Raw genomic sequence first — 15,648 nt, 5'->3', positions numbered from 1 at the left:
CGATGAAGAGTGGATTGATGATCCCTAGACTATCAAATCCTTGGCCACTAATTTTTCATTAATCTTTTCACGGAAGATGGACAAAGCAGCAACCTTTTGATTGATAGTTTTCACTTACCCGGAGCTCGATCATCTATTGCTCAGTTCGCTAAATAACGACATCTCTGATGAGGAAATAAAGGATGCTATTTTTTGCAATGGGAGCTCTTAAGTCACCTGGTCTAGATAGATTAAATGCCCTCTTCTACCAAAACTAGTGGGACACCATCAGGGACTCTGTAACTAAAGTAGTCAAACAATGCTTTGCGAACCCTCGCAGCATTCAGAGGCTGAATCATACCTTCATTATACTCATTCCAAAAGGGAGCACCCGAAAACCATTCGGGATTTTCGTCCTATTAGTCTCTGTAATATTATTTATAAATTAATTACAAAAATTATTACTAATAGATTGAAACCTTGCATGTCCCAGGTAGTTTCACCCCAAACCAATGCAGCTTCGTTCCGGGGCGAAACAGTTCAGATAATATAATTATTGCTCAAGAGGTGATCCATTCTATGCGGAACATACAGGGTAGGAAGGGATTCATGGCGATCAAAATTGATTTGGAGAAAGCTTTATGATCGTGTTCGCTGGGAGTTCATTCTCAACTTCCTAGAAGAGTTAAATATCCCGCTTTCCATGAGAGAAGTAATTCGATACTGCATCACAACCTTCAATGCAAATCCTTTGGGAAGGTAGCAAAGCTGAGGAATTTCAGCCTTCTCGTGGCATTCGGCAGGGAGACCCCATTTCTCCTTATCTCTTTGTAATTATTATGGAAAAACTTGCCACATTATACAGAAGAAAGTAGCTGATAAAGCATGGAAGCATTAGGCTGGGTAAGAATGGCCCTCCTATATCTCACTTATTCTTTGCTAATGACTTGATGCTTTTTGCAGAAGCAAGCATGGACCAAGTAGAGGTATCCTGAGCTGTCTTGATGTTTTTTGTATTGCTTCGGGCCAGAAGGTTAATGCCAACAAAATGAGGATTTTCTTCTCAAGGAACATTAACCACAACAAATCCAACCAGTTGAGCGAAGCCTTGGGCTTTACTAAAACGGACAACCTTGGAAGATATCTTGGTGTGACTCTACATCATAATCGCATCACTTCTGGGACGTATCATTTTATTCTTGACAAAATACGCAACAGATTGAACACTGGCTTACATCTCGACTCTCTCTTACGGGCGGGACACCTTGGTGAAATCAGTCATCACTGCAATTCCGTCATAACCTATGCAAACAGTGAACCTTCCTGCAACTATCTGCGACAATATTGAAAGAAGTCCTGCGACTTCCTGTGGGGGTCTTCTGAGGAAAAACGAAAGATGCATCCTATTGCTTGGGAAACAGTCTGTAAAGAAAAAAGAGCTGGAGGCCTTGGGATGAGACATTTGAAGCAGCAAAACCACGCCTTCATGATGAAACTAGGCTGGGGCTTAGTGAATAACCATGATTTGCTATGGGTTAAGGTTATGAGAGGCAAGTACGGCTGTGGCAACGACCTTCTCCCAACCATCAACTCCAAGAAAACTGGCTCTAATATTTAGAGTGGTATTAAACGGACCTGGAATAGGGTGGAAGAAGGGATACAGTTTCTGAAAGATAGAAATGGGGAGGATCGGGCTCGCTGGAAATGGAGCAGAAGTGGTGTCTTTTCAGCTAAGTCTGCTTATAATAGCTTAAACTCGGCTGTCAGCAGTTTTTCAAGGTGTTGGACTGATATATGGAAACTCCGTATCCCTCAAAGATGCAAGACTTTCGCGTGGTTGATGTCTCATGATCACCTTATCACGAATGATTTCAAGTTTAGACGTCACCTACATTCTAACGGCATTTGTGATAGATGTAAACTTCATCCGGAGGATGCGATCCATGCACTCAGAGATTGTATATACGTTAAGTTGATATGGATGTCGGCTATCTGTCTCTCCATGCATGATCGATTCTTCTCAGGGTCTCTCGAAAGTTGGGTTCGACTAAACCTCAAAAATAAACTGAGAGGGGGTGGGTGTTACTGGAAGGGGCTATTCATCATCATTTGTTGGCTTATATGGCGTAATCGGAATGAAGTAATCCATGCAAATGGGGAAGAGAGGACTAAGAGAATTTATGATCATGCTAAGGTTATCTTGGATAGCATGTCCCAAGCCTCCAACAAGTTGAGAGGTACAAACCTGAATGCCAATCTCCGACAGCCCCTCACTGCCCCTGTTTCGGATGTGGCCAGAAAAACTATCATCGAGGTCAATGGGGCCTTCGCTTACACGAGAAACATAGCTGCGTGCGGTGGTGTCATTATGGACGGTATGAGACAAATCCTGGAAGGCTTCCTCTCAAGTCATCAAGCTGGAGACCCACTCTCCGCGGAGCTCTGGGGCTGTTTGCTCGGACTAAGGCGAGCTTGGGATGGTGGCTTTCGCGATGTTATACTCAGATCCGACTCGTAGGAGGCACTGGCGTTAATTAGAGGAAACGTTCCTGACTTGCATAAAGACTGGAACATCATCATGGAGATTAAAACAATGATGGATAGAGACTAGAAAGTTGAATGCCAATACATAGATAGGGAGGACAATAATATGGCGGATATGCTTGCCAAACGCGCTCTCTCGGAAAATCCTGGATTTCAACTCCTTGGACTTGATACTGTGCTCACCTTACTCCCATCTGATGGGATCGGCTAATTGCCTCTGCGTTTAGTTTTCCTTTCAGTTTGTTTTTTTGTTTCCTTTGTATCAAAAAAAAAATTATGGTTGAGGGAGTATCCATAAGGGTAATTTAGATAAAATTAATACATATGAAAAAGAGGTCTTATATCTAGAACTAAAATCAACTTCATAATTAAGTCATATATTAAAGACTGGAGAAGTATGTTGGTCTTTGACTGGAATCTTCAATTACAGTTCGTTCGTGTCATGAGAGCATAATCATATGGCCAAGCTTGGTTTGTCAGAGTCTGAAACCTTTGAACATTGTCCCTGGCATCTTAGGACTCGTTTGTTACGGGAGAGTGGGAATAATTTCCCCTGGCAATTAATTTTTCTATCCTTTTGGTATAAGTTAATTATTTAGTTTTGACTATTGGTTATTAACAACTTTTATATAAGCATCGACAACATTTTAATAGGTATTACTTTTCAATTACGAAATAACAAAACCATTTTTTTAGGTTATTGGCAATTTATGCATGGATATTGATTACATTTTAATAGGTATTAAATAATAAATTTTGACTAAAAAATAACAACATCACAACACACTATAAACTTTTGAATCGAGATTAACAAGTTGTTTTTTTCCCCCTAACATCAAAACTTAAGAATGAGAAATATGAATAGAGAAAAGAAGGTAAAATACCTATTAAATTTTAAAATAATAAATAGGTAATTTGGATAGATTTTGAGTAGTAAAAATTATTACAACTATAGTTAAAACTATTATAAGAGTAGTGAGTATAAATTATTTTTTTTTTTTTTTTTAAGAATTTGATAGGTATTTTTCTGTCGGTTATGTGCTTCGAAATGTGGTTGACTCTGAGGTCCTTCCTGGGTTAGGCCACCGAGTCACTCCGAGTTGGGCCTCTCCAATAGCGGGCCCACGAGTGGCTGGCCCCTTGACTCCGCGACCTCGCTGTGCTTCTCGAACGGATTTTATTTTGACAAATTTTCCACTCTGAATTTCCAAAGACAGCGAAACAAAGCGAGTCACTCAAGGACAAAAAGTGTCTGTTCTTCTTGTTAATTCAACAAATCCGCAAAATAACTCACATAAAATTTCTCTCGTCCATGATCCAGAATTGCTCGTTCATTCGAATTTCAGATGAAGGCTCCTCCGGAAAGGACTAAAGTGGTTATTAGGCATTTGCCTCCGTCTCTGGTTCAGTCCGATCTCCTCCAACAAATTGATGATCGCTTTGCTGGTCGGTTTAATTGGTTCTCTTTTCGTCCCGGAAAGAACAGGTTAGATTTTTTTACCCCCCTTCCATAAAGAAACTTTTCTGTTTTCATGTTGTTTTATTTTTCACGTTCTTTTTCGTTTTTCATGTCTTCTCTGTCACCCATAGACATCTGAATCCATTAAATCTCCAAAACTAATTTCTGGTTAGTGTGTTTTCCTTGAAAATACCTTTTTTAATGCATTTTGTTGTCTGATGTCATTTTGGGGTGTGGAGCCCATGACCTCCTGTCTGTTGACAATTTCTTCATCAGAAGAAAACGGTAGTTGTTGAATATATTCGCAATAGGTTTCTGTATGGGTAAAGGGAGACAACTGTGAAAAACGTCCCAGAGGCAGCAAACCTCACGAGGAGCTAAGTGAAGTACGACATTCGGATTTCTTTTTTTTTGGGTGGGGGGATGAGAATAACTTAAGAATGTCGAACAGCTCATTTTGTATATTCATCATACACACATTAACTGTTCGAGAATGACATTAGCATGATCTAGTGGATGTTACAGACTTCCCAGATGAATTATGATTATAAGCTATGCTTTATATATTCAATTTCACTGCCAAGTAAATGTTGAAGCCCCTGAAACAAAACATTTTATGCGTTAATGTTTTATTTACTCTGTTGTTAGACTGTTGCTATAGTTCTTTGGTTATTTCTTTCGAAGTCTGTTGATCTGTTTGAAGTCTCAGTCATTAGAAACTAATCAATAATTAATTGATATTTCAAATGGCATTACCTATTTGGAAATCTTGGTGCCGAATTCCTTTTTGGGACCTCTAATCCCAACCATGGGTTGTTTGCACGACAAAACATGCAATACCTGGCACCCAGTTTTTATGCAGAACAGGGTTTTCTCATACTAGAAGTAATAAGTTGCTTATGCAAACCATCAAAAAGAGTACGCGAGCCATCTAGGAGAGTCTACAGATGAGATCATTCCTTCAAACAAGAAAGACACAATGTCTGCCAGAGTTTTTTGTTTGGTCATGAGCGAGAGTAGCATATTCTGATGAAAGAAGATGGTGAGGGTAAGATGAGTTATCGCCTATTGGATAGTGGGAGGAAGATAATAATTAGATTAAAAACTAAGAAGATGGTAAAGGGAGATCGTGATTTCAATTTTGATCTTTGAATCTTAACTTTTGAAAGAGGAGATAAATTTACCAGATGACGGGGGAGGGGATTGGTAGATTGGGAATTTATGTAATAATTTATTGTATTTTATTTATGAAAATAGCAGAAAGAAGTATCTATCTTGTGCTTGCGTAATATATGATAAGTCACATTGTCTGCAAATAATGAATAGTGTGGCTTGGGGCCCAACAGTCTAGTTAATGTTATATTTTGCTTCAAAAATACGTTATAGCTATAACAACACTCATGTTTATTCTTTTTGGTCCCATATAAGCCTTCTGTTGAGAATTAGAAAGTAGATAATTAGGAAGAATAGTGGAGGATTTGGTATATTATTTCATGATAATTTTAATTCTTAAATATATTATGATATACGCCTACGTTGCATTTTCTGCCGTACTTTTTTCAGTTGTTTATTATTTTAGCTGTATTAAATATATTGTCTCCTATTCATTTGCTTGCATTTCATAAGCCAAAAGACCATATAAACTAAACCCTGCCCTTCATTCTGCAAAATGAATAGACGGGGATTTCATATTCTTGTGATAACCGTTCTATGGATTGTCGTGAATCATGTATTAGCGACAGTGCAGTGCTGATTTTAAGCGTCCCTATCAGAATGTTATTTCTTTTATAAAAAAAAAGTCAAGATATGCCAAATTAGCTTGTATCATCTTGTCATTACTTAGACTCAGATCTCTCTTGCCCCTTCACTACCTGCTGAAGAACTTTGAATACAAGGTCTCATCTAGTATGAACAAACTGAGGTAAAGCTAACATCTTAACACATGTCTGTCTAGTTTGGCGAAACAGAGATAAACAAGGTAACTAACATTTTATTTAAACAAAGGGCAAATGGGAGTCAGTTTGAAATTGTTACGAGTCTTGTGCATTAGATGGTGTTTGAAGAAGGAGTCGTACTGTTATTGGCTCATAAAAAGAGCAATTCGATGGGTTTTTTTTTTTTTCAATAGTATATAATGTGAACAATTTAATTGTCCATCACTGGTGTTAACCATTGAAATACAAAGACGCACAGAAGATGTCTGGAGTTGTGCAACAGCAATGCAAGAGCTTTTTTATCTGAAGCCCTCTGACAATCTCTTAAGAGAATTGGCAAATATGAGCGAAATGTAGCCAGTTAGTGGAGTGATTGTCAGATGAACAACCCAAGGAAGGAGAAGAAATGTTCTATCTTTATCGAATTTAAATTCACTCTTTCTGTTTCAAGCCTATATTTTAGATATAAAACCGAAGGAAGGAGAGTAAATGTTCTATCTTTATCAAATTTAAATTCATTCTTTCATTTTCAAGCCTATATATTAGATATAAAGGTCGGTAGAAGAACTGATTCTGAGACTTTGTCTAAGTCTAGAAGTGGTAATCAAGATAATTTTAGCAAAGAGTGGCATAAAGGGGAAAGACCTATAAAGTTAGCAAGACGTTTAGAGAACTAACTGGTGATCTTCTTCTAATGTAGTTTTCACGGTACAGATATTTCAACTGTGACATATGCAATTGTATTGACTTCTGTATTAATTTTTTGTTGAGATATTAGGTTACAGTGATTTTATAATTAAGTAGGTGGTCATTCATTTATTGGCAGGCCTTTTGTTTCCCTTCACTTTTGACCAAACTAGAACATCTGGGGATCCTTGGGTAATAAAAATGTTGGACACTATTCCTAGTAGAATTGGTACGAAAGGCTTGGATATCTGCCCAGTGCCTACCTTCTGAACCTTTTATCTCTAAAAAGTACACATATTTTGGATGTTCTGCGTCTGCTGACTGCCTTATATTTTTCTTTTCTTATAACGCAACTAAGACCTTAAGGATTTTTAACATATGGAGCTTTGTGTTGATTAACATTTGCAGTTACAAGCATCAGAAGTATTCCCGTGCATACATAAACTTCAATTGTGCCGAAGATGTTTTTGAGTTTGCTGAATTCTTTGATGGACATGTCTTTGTTAATGAGAAAGGTAATTTATTTGAGCGCAAAACTGCCATATGCTTATTTACCTTTGGAGTGGATTGCATTGTCTCATTATGCATATAGAACTGAGCCGGTCCAATTAATTTTGACACAAAGCTGTTGTTACGGTGTTCTTAATTTTAATTGACAACTCCTAGATGCCATATTTGACTTGGTTCAAAGTACTTAACAGTTATTCTGCTGTTATGCCTTCTTGTCATTTTTACTTATTGTCGAATGTTTTCATGCTGTGGATGTCTGATCCATTTTCAGGTGCCCAACACAAGGCCATTGTTGAATATGCACCTTTCCAGCGTGTTCCAAAGTTGAGTACCAAAAAGGATGGTCGTGAAGGGACTATATATAAAGGTGTTACTTTCGTTATGATTTTAAGTTATTTAATGTGGGAATTCTAATGCTAGTCAGACTTAGAGTGCATACCCTTTTAATGATGGTAACGACTACTTTCTTTGAAACAAGAACAGATCCAGACTACCTTGAGTTTCTCAAAGTTATTGCAAAACCTCCTGAGCATCTTCCTAGTGCGGAAATACAGTTGGAAAGAAAAGAAGCTGAGCAAGCTGGTTAGTTATCAATTTATTGTGGCATCCACCAATAAATACACAGACTTATATTTACCTCAACTTTTACCTTTTTTTATAAGGTTCTTGTTAGAAGGATTGTGATAAAGGTAGTTAGAAAAGAGCATTGCCCCTGAGGAAGTATCTCGTGATGACAGATTGTTGTGGCATTGTGTCTAATATTTGTCTCTTCCTCTCTAGGGGTTGCCAAGGAAGCACCAATTGTCACTCCATTGATGGAATATATTCGTCAAAAGCGTGCAGTTGGGAATGGCGCACAGGTAATGATTCTGGGAGGCACATGGTATAATTAAGGTGTCATACATATTTGTATAATTGAAATTAAATGTGACCCTGATGAATTTCCTTTTCGCAAAAGTCTGGCCAAAGGATCTTCTCTTGGTGGGATGCATTGTGTGTGGGGTCCTGTTTTTTCCACAGAAGATGAAATTTATCTATACAAATGATTTTTTTTTTTTTTTTTGCCCCCATGAGTTGTGACATTGTATTAGCATGGCTTTTGGGAATAAAGGAAACAATGATGTTGAGAAACAGAAGATATGCAAATGAAGAGAATGTGATATACTCTTGGAAAAAGATTTATAAAGCTGAAAATCCCTGTTATAACTGCTTATCTTTGAGCAGCCCCTGACAGAAGTATGGCTGCATATCTAATAAGGTTGATTATTCTAGTATTGTTTATCATTTATTATGCTGCATCACTATTCTAGGCTGTAGCTGGGTCTCTACCTATTTTTGGTTCAAATTATACATAATAAACAAGATTTTCATTGTAACTTGGATATAACATTTATTCTTATGTTGCTTTTACTGATTTATGATAGGCTTCACCAGTTGTGACAAAAATTAGCAGAAGAGCCAGGGCGGCTTCATCCAGCAAGCCTGCCTCAGAGAATACTAGACGAGAGAAGAAAAAGGTGGGACTTTTCAATATAATGCATGTGTGGTATTATTGGGTTCATTGCAGGAAAAATTGGATGAAATATGTTAAATACCTTACACCAAAGATATTACAGATTGTGCCTCTTTATGTCATTGCACAATTTATTGATTATTTTGAGAGATCCATTTACACTTAACAATTGCTTTTTCTGAAGAAAATCTGATGGACTTCCCTAGAAGACTAGCATTACTTAAGTAGATGGACAATGTTAACTGCTGCTCTAACTGGGAATCAGAGTGAGGAAGGTAGCTTGCTAAACTATAGTAGCAGAAATGAAAATAAGATAGAGTAGGGACCATCATTGGCTTCTGAGAGGCCATCATCTCTTCCAAGTTTGTGCAAATTCTCCTTAATCCTTTCACTACCCAGGCCCTGATAAAATCCTCAAACCTTCATACTCAGTTTATTTTACACCTCATGACCGTAAGTAGTTAGTGGATGTGTTCCCTGATTGGACCCTCTGCTCAGCTCATTACAAGCTTCCTCAGCCACAAACACTTCTTTTCTTTCAGTCCTCTCACAGGCCAGCTAGTGGTCTATCAATATCTAAGTAAGGTTTATGTTAGTTATGAGGTTTATCATCAGGATAAAGCAACTTCTCTTTTAGAAGCGGTTCTTATTCTTGAAAAGCTTTTCTGTGCCCAGCGAAGTTTGGCCATAAGGACCTAGGACAAATAGGACTCAGAAATAGGTAGCATTGACAACAAATCCGGAACTGCCAGATCTCTAATGGAATGATAAATTCACGAAAGTAACATGATAAACTTGTCATAATAAATGTGATTACGTGCAATATATGAAAAAATAATTTAGAAATTTAATCATTGTATATTCAATCGTCTGTTGCGTAGTTGCTTTATGGATTTTAATTTTAAATTTAAGCTAATAGGTTTTAGATATATTTAGTCATTGGCTATTGTTTAGATTGTTTCTTTAATTTATTTCTGAAGGAAAACGCACTATGTATGCTTGCAAAGAATGGTGGATCAACTGACTCCGTTTTTGAGTTTCAGTATGTTCAGAAGGACAATGCCAAAAGTAGTAATCGGAAAGACAAATCAAGCTCTACTGGGGCTCCCCGGCGACAAGATCAACCATCTGCATCTAGTTCAAAAGCAATATCTGAAATTGGAGCTGGTAATATAATTTCTTTAATTGGAGATGTTGCGGAAATCCAATAATTAATATGTGAAGATTTACATTTATTACAGATTTTATAGAATTTTATTTTTTCTCATTGTATCTCTCTGTATCCCTATTTTTTGGGCCCAGATTGATTAGCCTCCGCTGTAGTATTTCTCTGTTTATAGAGACTCACGAAATGAGTTATAGAAATGTTACTCATTGTTTTAATATGAGTCCATTATCAAATGCCAATTCTGTTATCAGTTTTGTCTTGTAATAGTTGTCTCTCTTTGAAACAAATGTGCTTAGATCCCTGTTCTTGGCTCATTTATTCCTAGATTGTTGCCTCCAACTTATCTTATTTAAAGCTCATGAAATTTATTTTGCAAAAGGGTCTTCCTCTCCTCTTTAATAGAGATTGTTGGAGAGTTGGAGCATATAACAAAAGCTAATCATGGATGTGGACTTTTAACTAGCAACTTGCTCAAGCTTGAGTGGAAATAATCAACAGCCAGACACCCCCTGAATGAAAAGAGAGTTGAAATAGTTGTTGTCATGGTATTAGAGCCTCGATAACCAATTGACTAGGAGTTTGATGTTTGTTGAGCTCCCATTCTTAGGTGAAAGTAGGTTTCCAACACAGTGATTGGTGGGCTTGTCCATCAATATTTAGCCCAGAGTGTTTTTGTGCAGGAGTATGTAACAGCAAATATAATAAAAATATTAATAGTCTGTCGGTGTCAAGTTGCTGTGATTTACTTGCTTCTTCTTTTTCCTCCTCTTTTGTGATTTATTTTCTTGCTTCAAATGGACTGGATTTTGTGCGTTGGAATTTCTAAGTTGCAGAACATAACTTGGCTTGATCCAATAAGGTATGTCCGAACATGATGGACTATTAGGTTAATCTGCATGGGACTTATGGTCAAGTGCAAAGCCTGTCTGTGCGCATCCCTACTACCTTAATCTCCATCAATTGACCCCTCTGGATAGTTGATGCTCTGACAGCTACACTTTTGACACTTCCTGAACTTCTTCTCATGTCAAAAACCTCCACCATTGAGAAATCTCCGTAAGCAGCTCTCTCCAAAACCATCAACCGTCAGGCTCCAATGCTAAATGATGGTTACTTAAGTGCGATGTGAAACCCTGCTTCCCTAAGATCTATGCGATGGGACCTGGACACTTTATATCACCTAGTCTCAATAAGATAAACAGTGCACATTGGTAATTGAGTTACTTATTTATCATAAGATAATTCAGCCACTACATGTTCTCAAGGGATTCACCATTTGTAATATGCAATGGGATTGAACATCTTTTCTTTGTTGATTGCTTTCTTATTTAGGACTTCATATGTTTTCCTTTTTGTAAAGACCATCCTTCTTCTTCTTCTTCCTCTTCACGTGCTTGTGTAAAGATTCCTTTTATCCATTAAAAAAACCTCATGTTTGATGAATTTGCAGCGCATGGATTTGAAGGACCTATCTCAGCCATCCCTCTGCCTGCTGGCTCTGGAAAGAAAAAAATCCTGCTGGTTAAAGGGAAAGAACGAGAAATTCTCAATGTAGGTTTTTTTTTTTTTTAAGAAGATTTTTCCTCAATTCTAATTAGTGTCTTTTTATATGATTTTTCTGCTAATAAAATTTTCTTGTGTTAAGATAAATAATGGAAGTTTGATTTTATGTGTGTTGAATTTACGTTTATTTTCTCATCTTTGAGAAATTGTGATTTTATGTATTTTTGTGGTACCCTCTTAGGCTGCCGAGAGTATGGCACAACAGCAAAGTGTACAATCTGGAAATCCTGCTGTTCCCACTGCTTCAAAGCAAAACCAGAGACGCGAAGCTAGTGGAAGGTTGATTAGGAGCATACTTCTAAATAACGAAGCTCGTCAAAGCCAGTCTGCAACTTCTGCTCAACAGAAAGTTCAGATCTTGAGTTCTGAGAATGGTAAGCGGCCACCTCGGAATATAAGTGCACGGTCTGGGACAAATGGTCTAGTCTCCAATCATGATGCAGGCCAAGTTAATTCTGAGGGTGATTCTAAAAGGCTGTTGGATGAGAAGTTCTTAAAAAGGGATCTGCATGGTTTGGGCAGCGGTGAAAAAGCAGAAAGACGTGCTAGAAACAAGGAAAGACCTGATCGTGTTGTTTGGACTCCTCTTCGTCGATCTGATGTTTCTCACCCTGTTAACGAGCACTCAACATCCTCCGTGTCTCAATCTACCCTGTCACATCCTGAATCGGTTGAAGGTACGCCCATTGAGTTGGCTTTAAATTGTTTTTCATTGCAAAGACAACATATTTTGCTTGGCCAGTCAAGTTTGTTTTCATATTCCTTGCTTAAATTTCAATTTAAAGCCGACAGATTTCATGTCATTATCTGCTGTAATTTTCCAGTGCCTGCAGGAGAAATGAGAGATGATGTCTTTTCTGGAAACAGAAAGGGGGAATACTCAGCCTCTGCTGGTGGTCGTAATAGTTCCTTTCTTGAGAATGGTTGGTGTTTTTTATGATTGATTTCATCAATATACCTTAGAATATACATGCCTTGATTTCTGGTTCAATGTTTCAACTAAACTCCAGGTTCTCAAAGACATTTTGTTCGTCGTGGAGCTGCCCATACAGTGAAGGATGATGCTGCAGTCAGCTTAAGTGAAGCAAAACCTTCTAAGAAAGTTGTAAGTGGGCATGGGGCTCATGAGGTATGTATTCTATACATAGTAATCAGAATCTTAGTATTCAAGATTCAAATCTTATAATTTGTTATCAACCACAAAGTCAATGATATGAAACATTGGTTGAATTGAAAGAAGCTTTGAATTGTGCTTTTCACAATTTGAATTGTACAATTTATGGTGAGTCACGTAACCAACAATATTAATTAATAGCAGAGTTGGTCATGAATCGTTCAATCCAAGCCAATAGAACATATAACTTTTCTTTATTTTGATACGGAGAACATATAACTTTTCTGACCAGGAATATGTGAGAATAATAAATTGCATGACTGTGTTGTATTGTTGTTTAGTGTTGTTATGCCTCAAACGAAGAAAGACATTGTTTCGAGAATTAATTATTTACAATTTGTAACCTATTTATGATTTACGTTTAATTTAATCAACTCTTGGATTCAATTTACTATCGTGGGTATTTTATGCATATTATAAAGATATACTTACATGGAAATTGAATCTTATGAATTGATGTGTTCACTGATTCATTATTCTAAAATATTTTTCCCCCCAATTCATGGCAATATCACGACTTGGCTACAATGATTTTGTATGCTGATACAAATACAACTTTTGGTGGTGGTGTTGTAATTATCATTATTGTTGTTACTGCCTCCGTTACATTTTATAAGTTGTTCTTTCAAAAAATGCAAAGACCAAAAGGCAATTAAATTCACTTGAGAATCTTATCTTTTTAATTTCTTCAAGGAGTAGAAACATCCAAAAGTACCCCTCATTTGACACTAACCCCTAACGCACACTTTCTCTCCAGTAATTAAATTATAAAGGGTATTTTAGGGTAAGGTTCATTAATGCATCATTGTTTTTTGTTTTTTTGTTTTTTTGGCAAAACATCTTATATTATGAAAAGTGAAATAATGAAGTATTATTCTTAATATTGTTGTGACCATTATCAATGTTATTTTTTATTACATCTTTTCATGGACCGTCACTTAAGTGCTGATTTTTTCTGCAGAAGCAAGTGTGGATTCAGAAATCTTCTTCAGGGTCATAAAATATCTAAAGGTGGTATGTACAGTATTGTTTGCATCTAGTTTCCTTTCTTGTCCCTTCTATAAAAAAATTGAGGGCTTATTATGTTAGTTGGGTGATTAAGCTGTCACTTTGATTTAAAATTTGTTCTTTCTGAAAATATTATGTAAAATTGGTGGTTTGTAGCAAGATATATGTGAATGTCAGAAATATGGATGACATGCTATAGAATATGTTCAACAAAAAAAAAACTTCAGAATATATTTTGTTTTCTTCATTCCAATAAAACTGTTTTCAACGAAGAAAAATAAATAAATAAAAGCATTGCCTAGGGATAATATATTGTTAGGGTCTGTCAATTATCTGATAGTTAAATAGATTATTTTAACCTTCATAGAACATGTTCAACCTCATTGGCGTAAGAAAATCATGTTTGATCTACTTTTTTGAGTGTTTTTGCTTTTCATTGCATTAGGTTTGCGTGACTGACAGATTACGGACCACTACAACAGCAATAATTCCTCGAAGTTTTGGGGCGGATCATTCCTGCTATGAGCTATGGTCTCCGTTAGGGTCCTGCTACGAGCTATGGTCTCCATTAGGGATCGTCCTTAATGAATTCAGGTCAACCCCAGGCTGGGCTATTTCAAAAGGTATGTGTAAATTATATTTGTGTCTACTTTCAAGGACATGGAAAAGAGCAGTTTCTTTTCTGCTTATGGGCGCGTGTGTGCAAACTCTCACCCTGTCTAGACCAATTGGGCATGTGTAAATCTTTTGACAGAAAGATGATCCAGTTGTTGCCTGATGGAGCCTGCTCATTGAAAGGAATGCCAAATCTATATACCTACCTCAACGACACGATATTCTGCTGGAAAGAGAGTGGTGTATCAATCATGTCTGTTAGATGTTTGTACCATTCGTCTCTTCTAAGTTTTATTGTGTATTTCTGTGGTGCAAAATATTATTTGTGCCTGGGATGTACTGTACAAGTACGTGGAACTTGCCATGGATTAGTGTATTGGGAAGAGTCACAGCATTTTTCTCCCTTCCAATAGACGAGTAGGGGTTGAACAATGATGTGCATTATGGCGTGTTGATGCTTATGATAGGGGAAGCACTTTGGTGTGCCTGTAATTTCGAAGATCAGAAATGAAATATCGATTGGTAGTGTATCTTATGGTTGATTTGCAATTCATGATTGTTGTGAGTTGTCTTTACTATTTTTGGAGTGGCAGCCAAAGAAAAAGCGGATATTACTTAATTTTACAATTTAGATTATTGATAGCACATAAGTTATTGATGAGCGTAAAGATGATAAATGAAAAGGTTTTTGTTGCTGGGTGTTTGGTTTGGGCAAAGAGCACTTTTAAAAAATATTTTTATACAACTCTTACATATTTATTTCAGGGGTTGGTTGGTTTTCTCATAAGCATTTTTAAAAAGTACTTTTATGTAAGTTGAGGTAAAACTTTTAAAATTACTTTTTAAAATTTTAATTCGTTTTTTATTGGAATATTTTTTTAATATACTGTAAAATTATTTTTAAAATTATGGTTTGGTGTTTACATGAAAATTCATTCACACATGCAATATCTTTCTGTTTTTGGTGAAAAGCAATATCTAGTTTTTCTTTGCTTTACTTGAAAATGACATGCAAAGTTGTTGCTGGACATGAAGACCTGTTTAGCCCAACAAAAGTTGGGTAGCTTTAGAACACTTGCAGTCCGAATAGTTTGCAGACTAATTTAAACTGAACTTCAGTCATTACACTGGCTCACAAGGTGGCCTAATTGGCCAAATTTTTTATTGTTTTAATTTTTAAACTTCCGAGTTTCTTTGAAACAAATAAGTTTCGTTGCTGAGTTTATTATAGATCATAGACATAAGTTATAAATAGATATATTTGGATATATATATATATATATATATATATCTCCTTTTAAGGCCCTGTTTGGCAAGCACCCCAAACCATGGTTTGGGAAAAATGCTAGCCAAATAGTCTTTGGAAAATATAAAACCATGGTTTAGGGGCAAACCATGGTTTTGAACCCCCAAACCATGGTTTTATCAGAAGCAACTTTCATTCGCTTCTGGCTCCAATTGCTGAAGGCTGACGATGGGCCCTCCTCACATGAC

The 15,648-nt window shown here is 36.7% G+C and overlaps 1 protein-coding gene and 1 long non-coding RNA gene across 2 annotated transcripts; both read left to right on the top strand.

Moving 5' to 3' along the window:
* Positions 1-3,723: 3,723 nt before the first annotated feature.
* On the top strand, positions 3,724-12,128 carry LOC114752498 (regulator of nonsense transcripts UPF3). The gene is made up of 10 exons (XM_028941234.1): positions 3,724-4,009; positions 7,012-7,118; positions 7,385-7,480; positions 7,597-7,695; positions 7,894-7,973; positions 8,538-8,630; positions 9,670-9,793; positions 11,245-11,345; positions 11,539-12,034; positions 12,100-12,128. The coding sequence occupies exons 1-10, from the start codon at positions 3,870-3,872 to the stop codon at positions 12,126-12,128; spliced, it is 1,365 nt and encodes a 454-aa protein (XP_028797067.1). The 5' UTR covers positions 3,724-3,869.
* Positions 12,129-12,185: 57 nt separating this feature from the next.
* LOC114752441 (uncharacterized) lies at positions 12,186-14,703 on the top strand. The gene is made up of 5 exons (XR_003740843.1): positions 12,186-12,280; positions 12,368-12,486; positions 13,493-13,545; positions 13,985-14,162; positions 14,294-14,703. It is a non-coding gene; the product is annotated as an uncharacterized LOC114752441 (long non-coding RNA).
* Positions 14,704-15,648: the final 945 nt, after the last annotated feature.

Source organism: Neltuma alba, unplaced genomic scaffold (assembly GCF_004799145.2).
Source record: "Neltuma alba isolate B1F8T4 unplaced genomic scaffold, ASM479914v2 tig00001162_pilon, whole genome shotgun sequence".
Taxonomy (NCBI): Eukaryota; Viridiplantae; Streptophyta; class Magnoliopsida; order Fabales; family Fabaceae; genus Neltuma; species Neltuma alba.
This window is presented reverse-complemented; position numbering and strand designations above follow the sequence as displayed.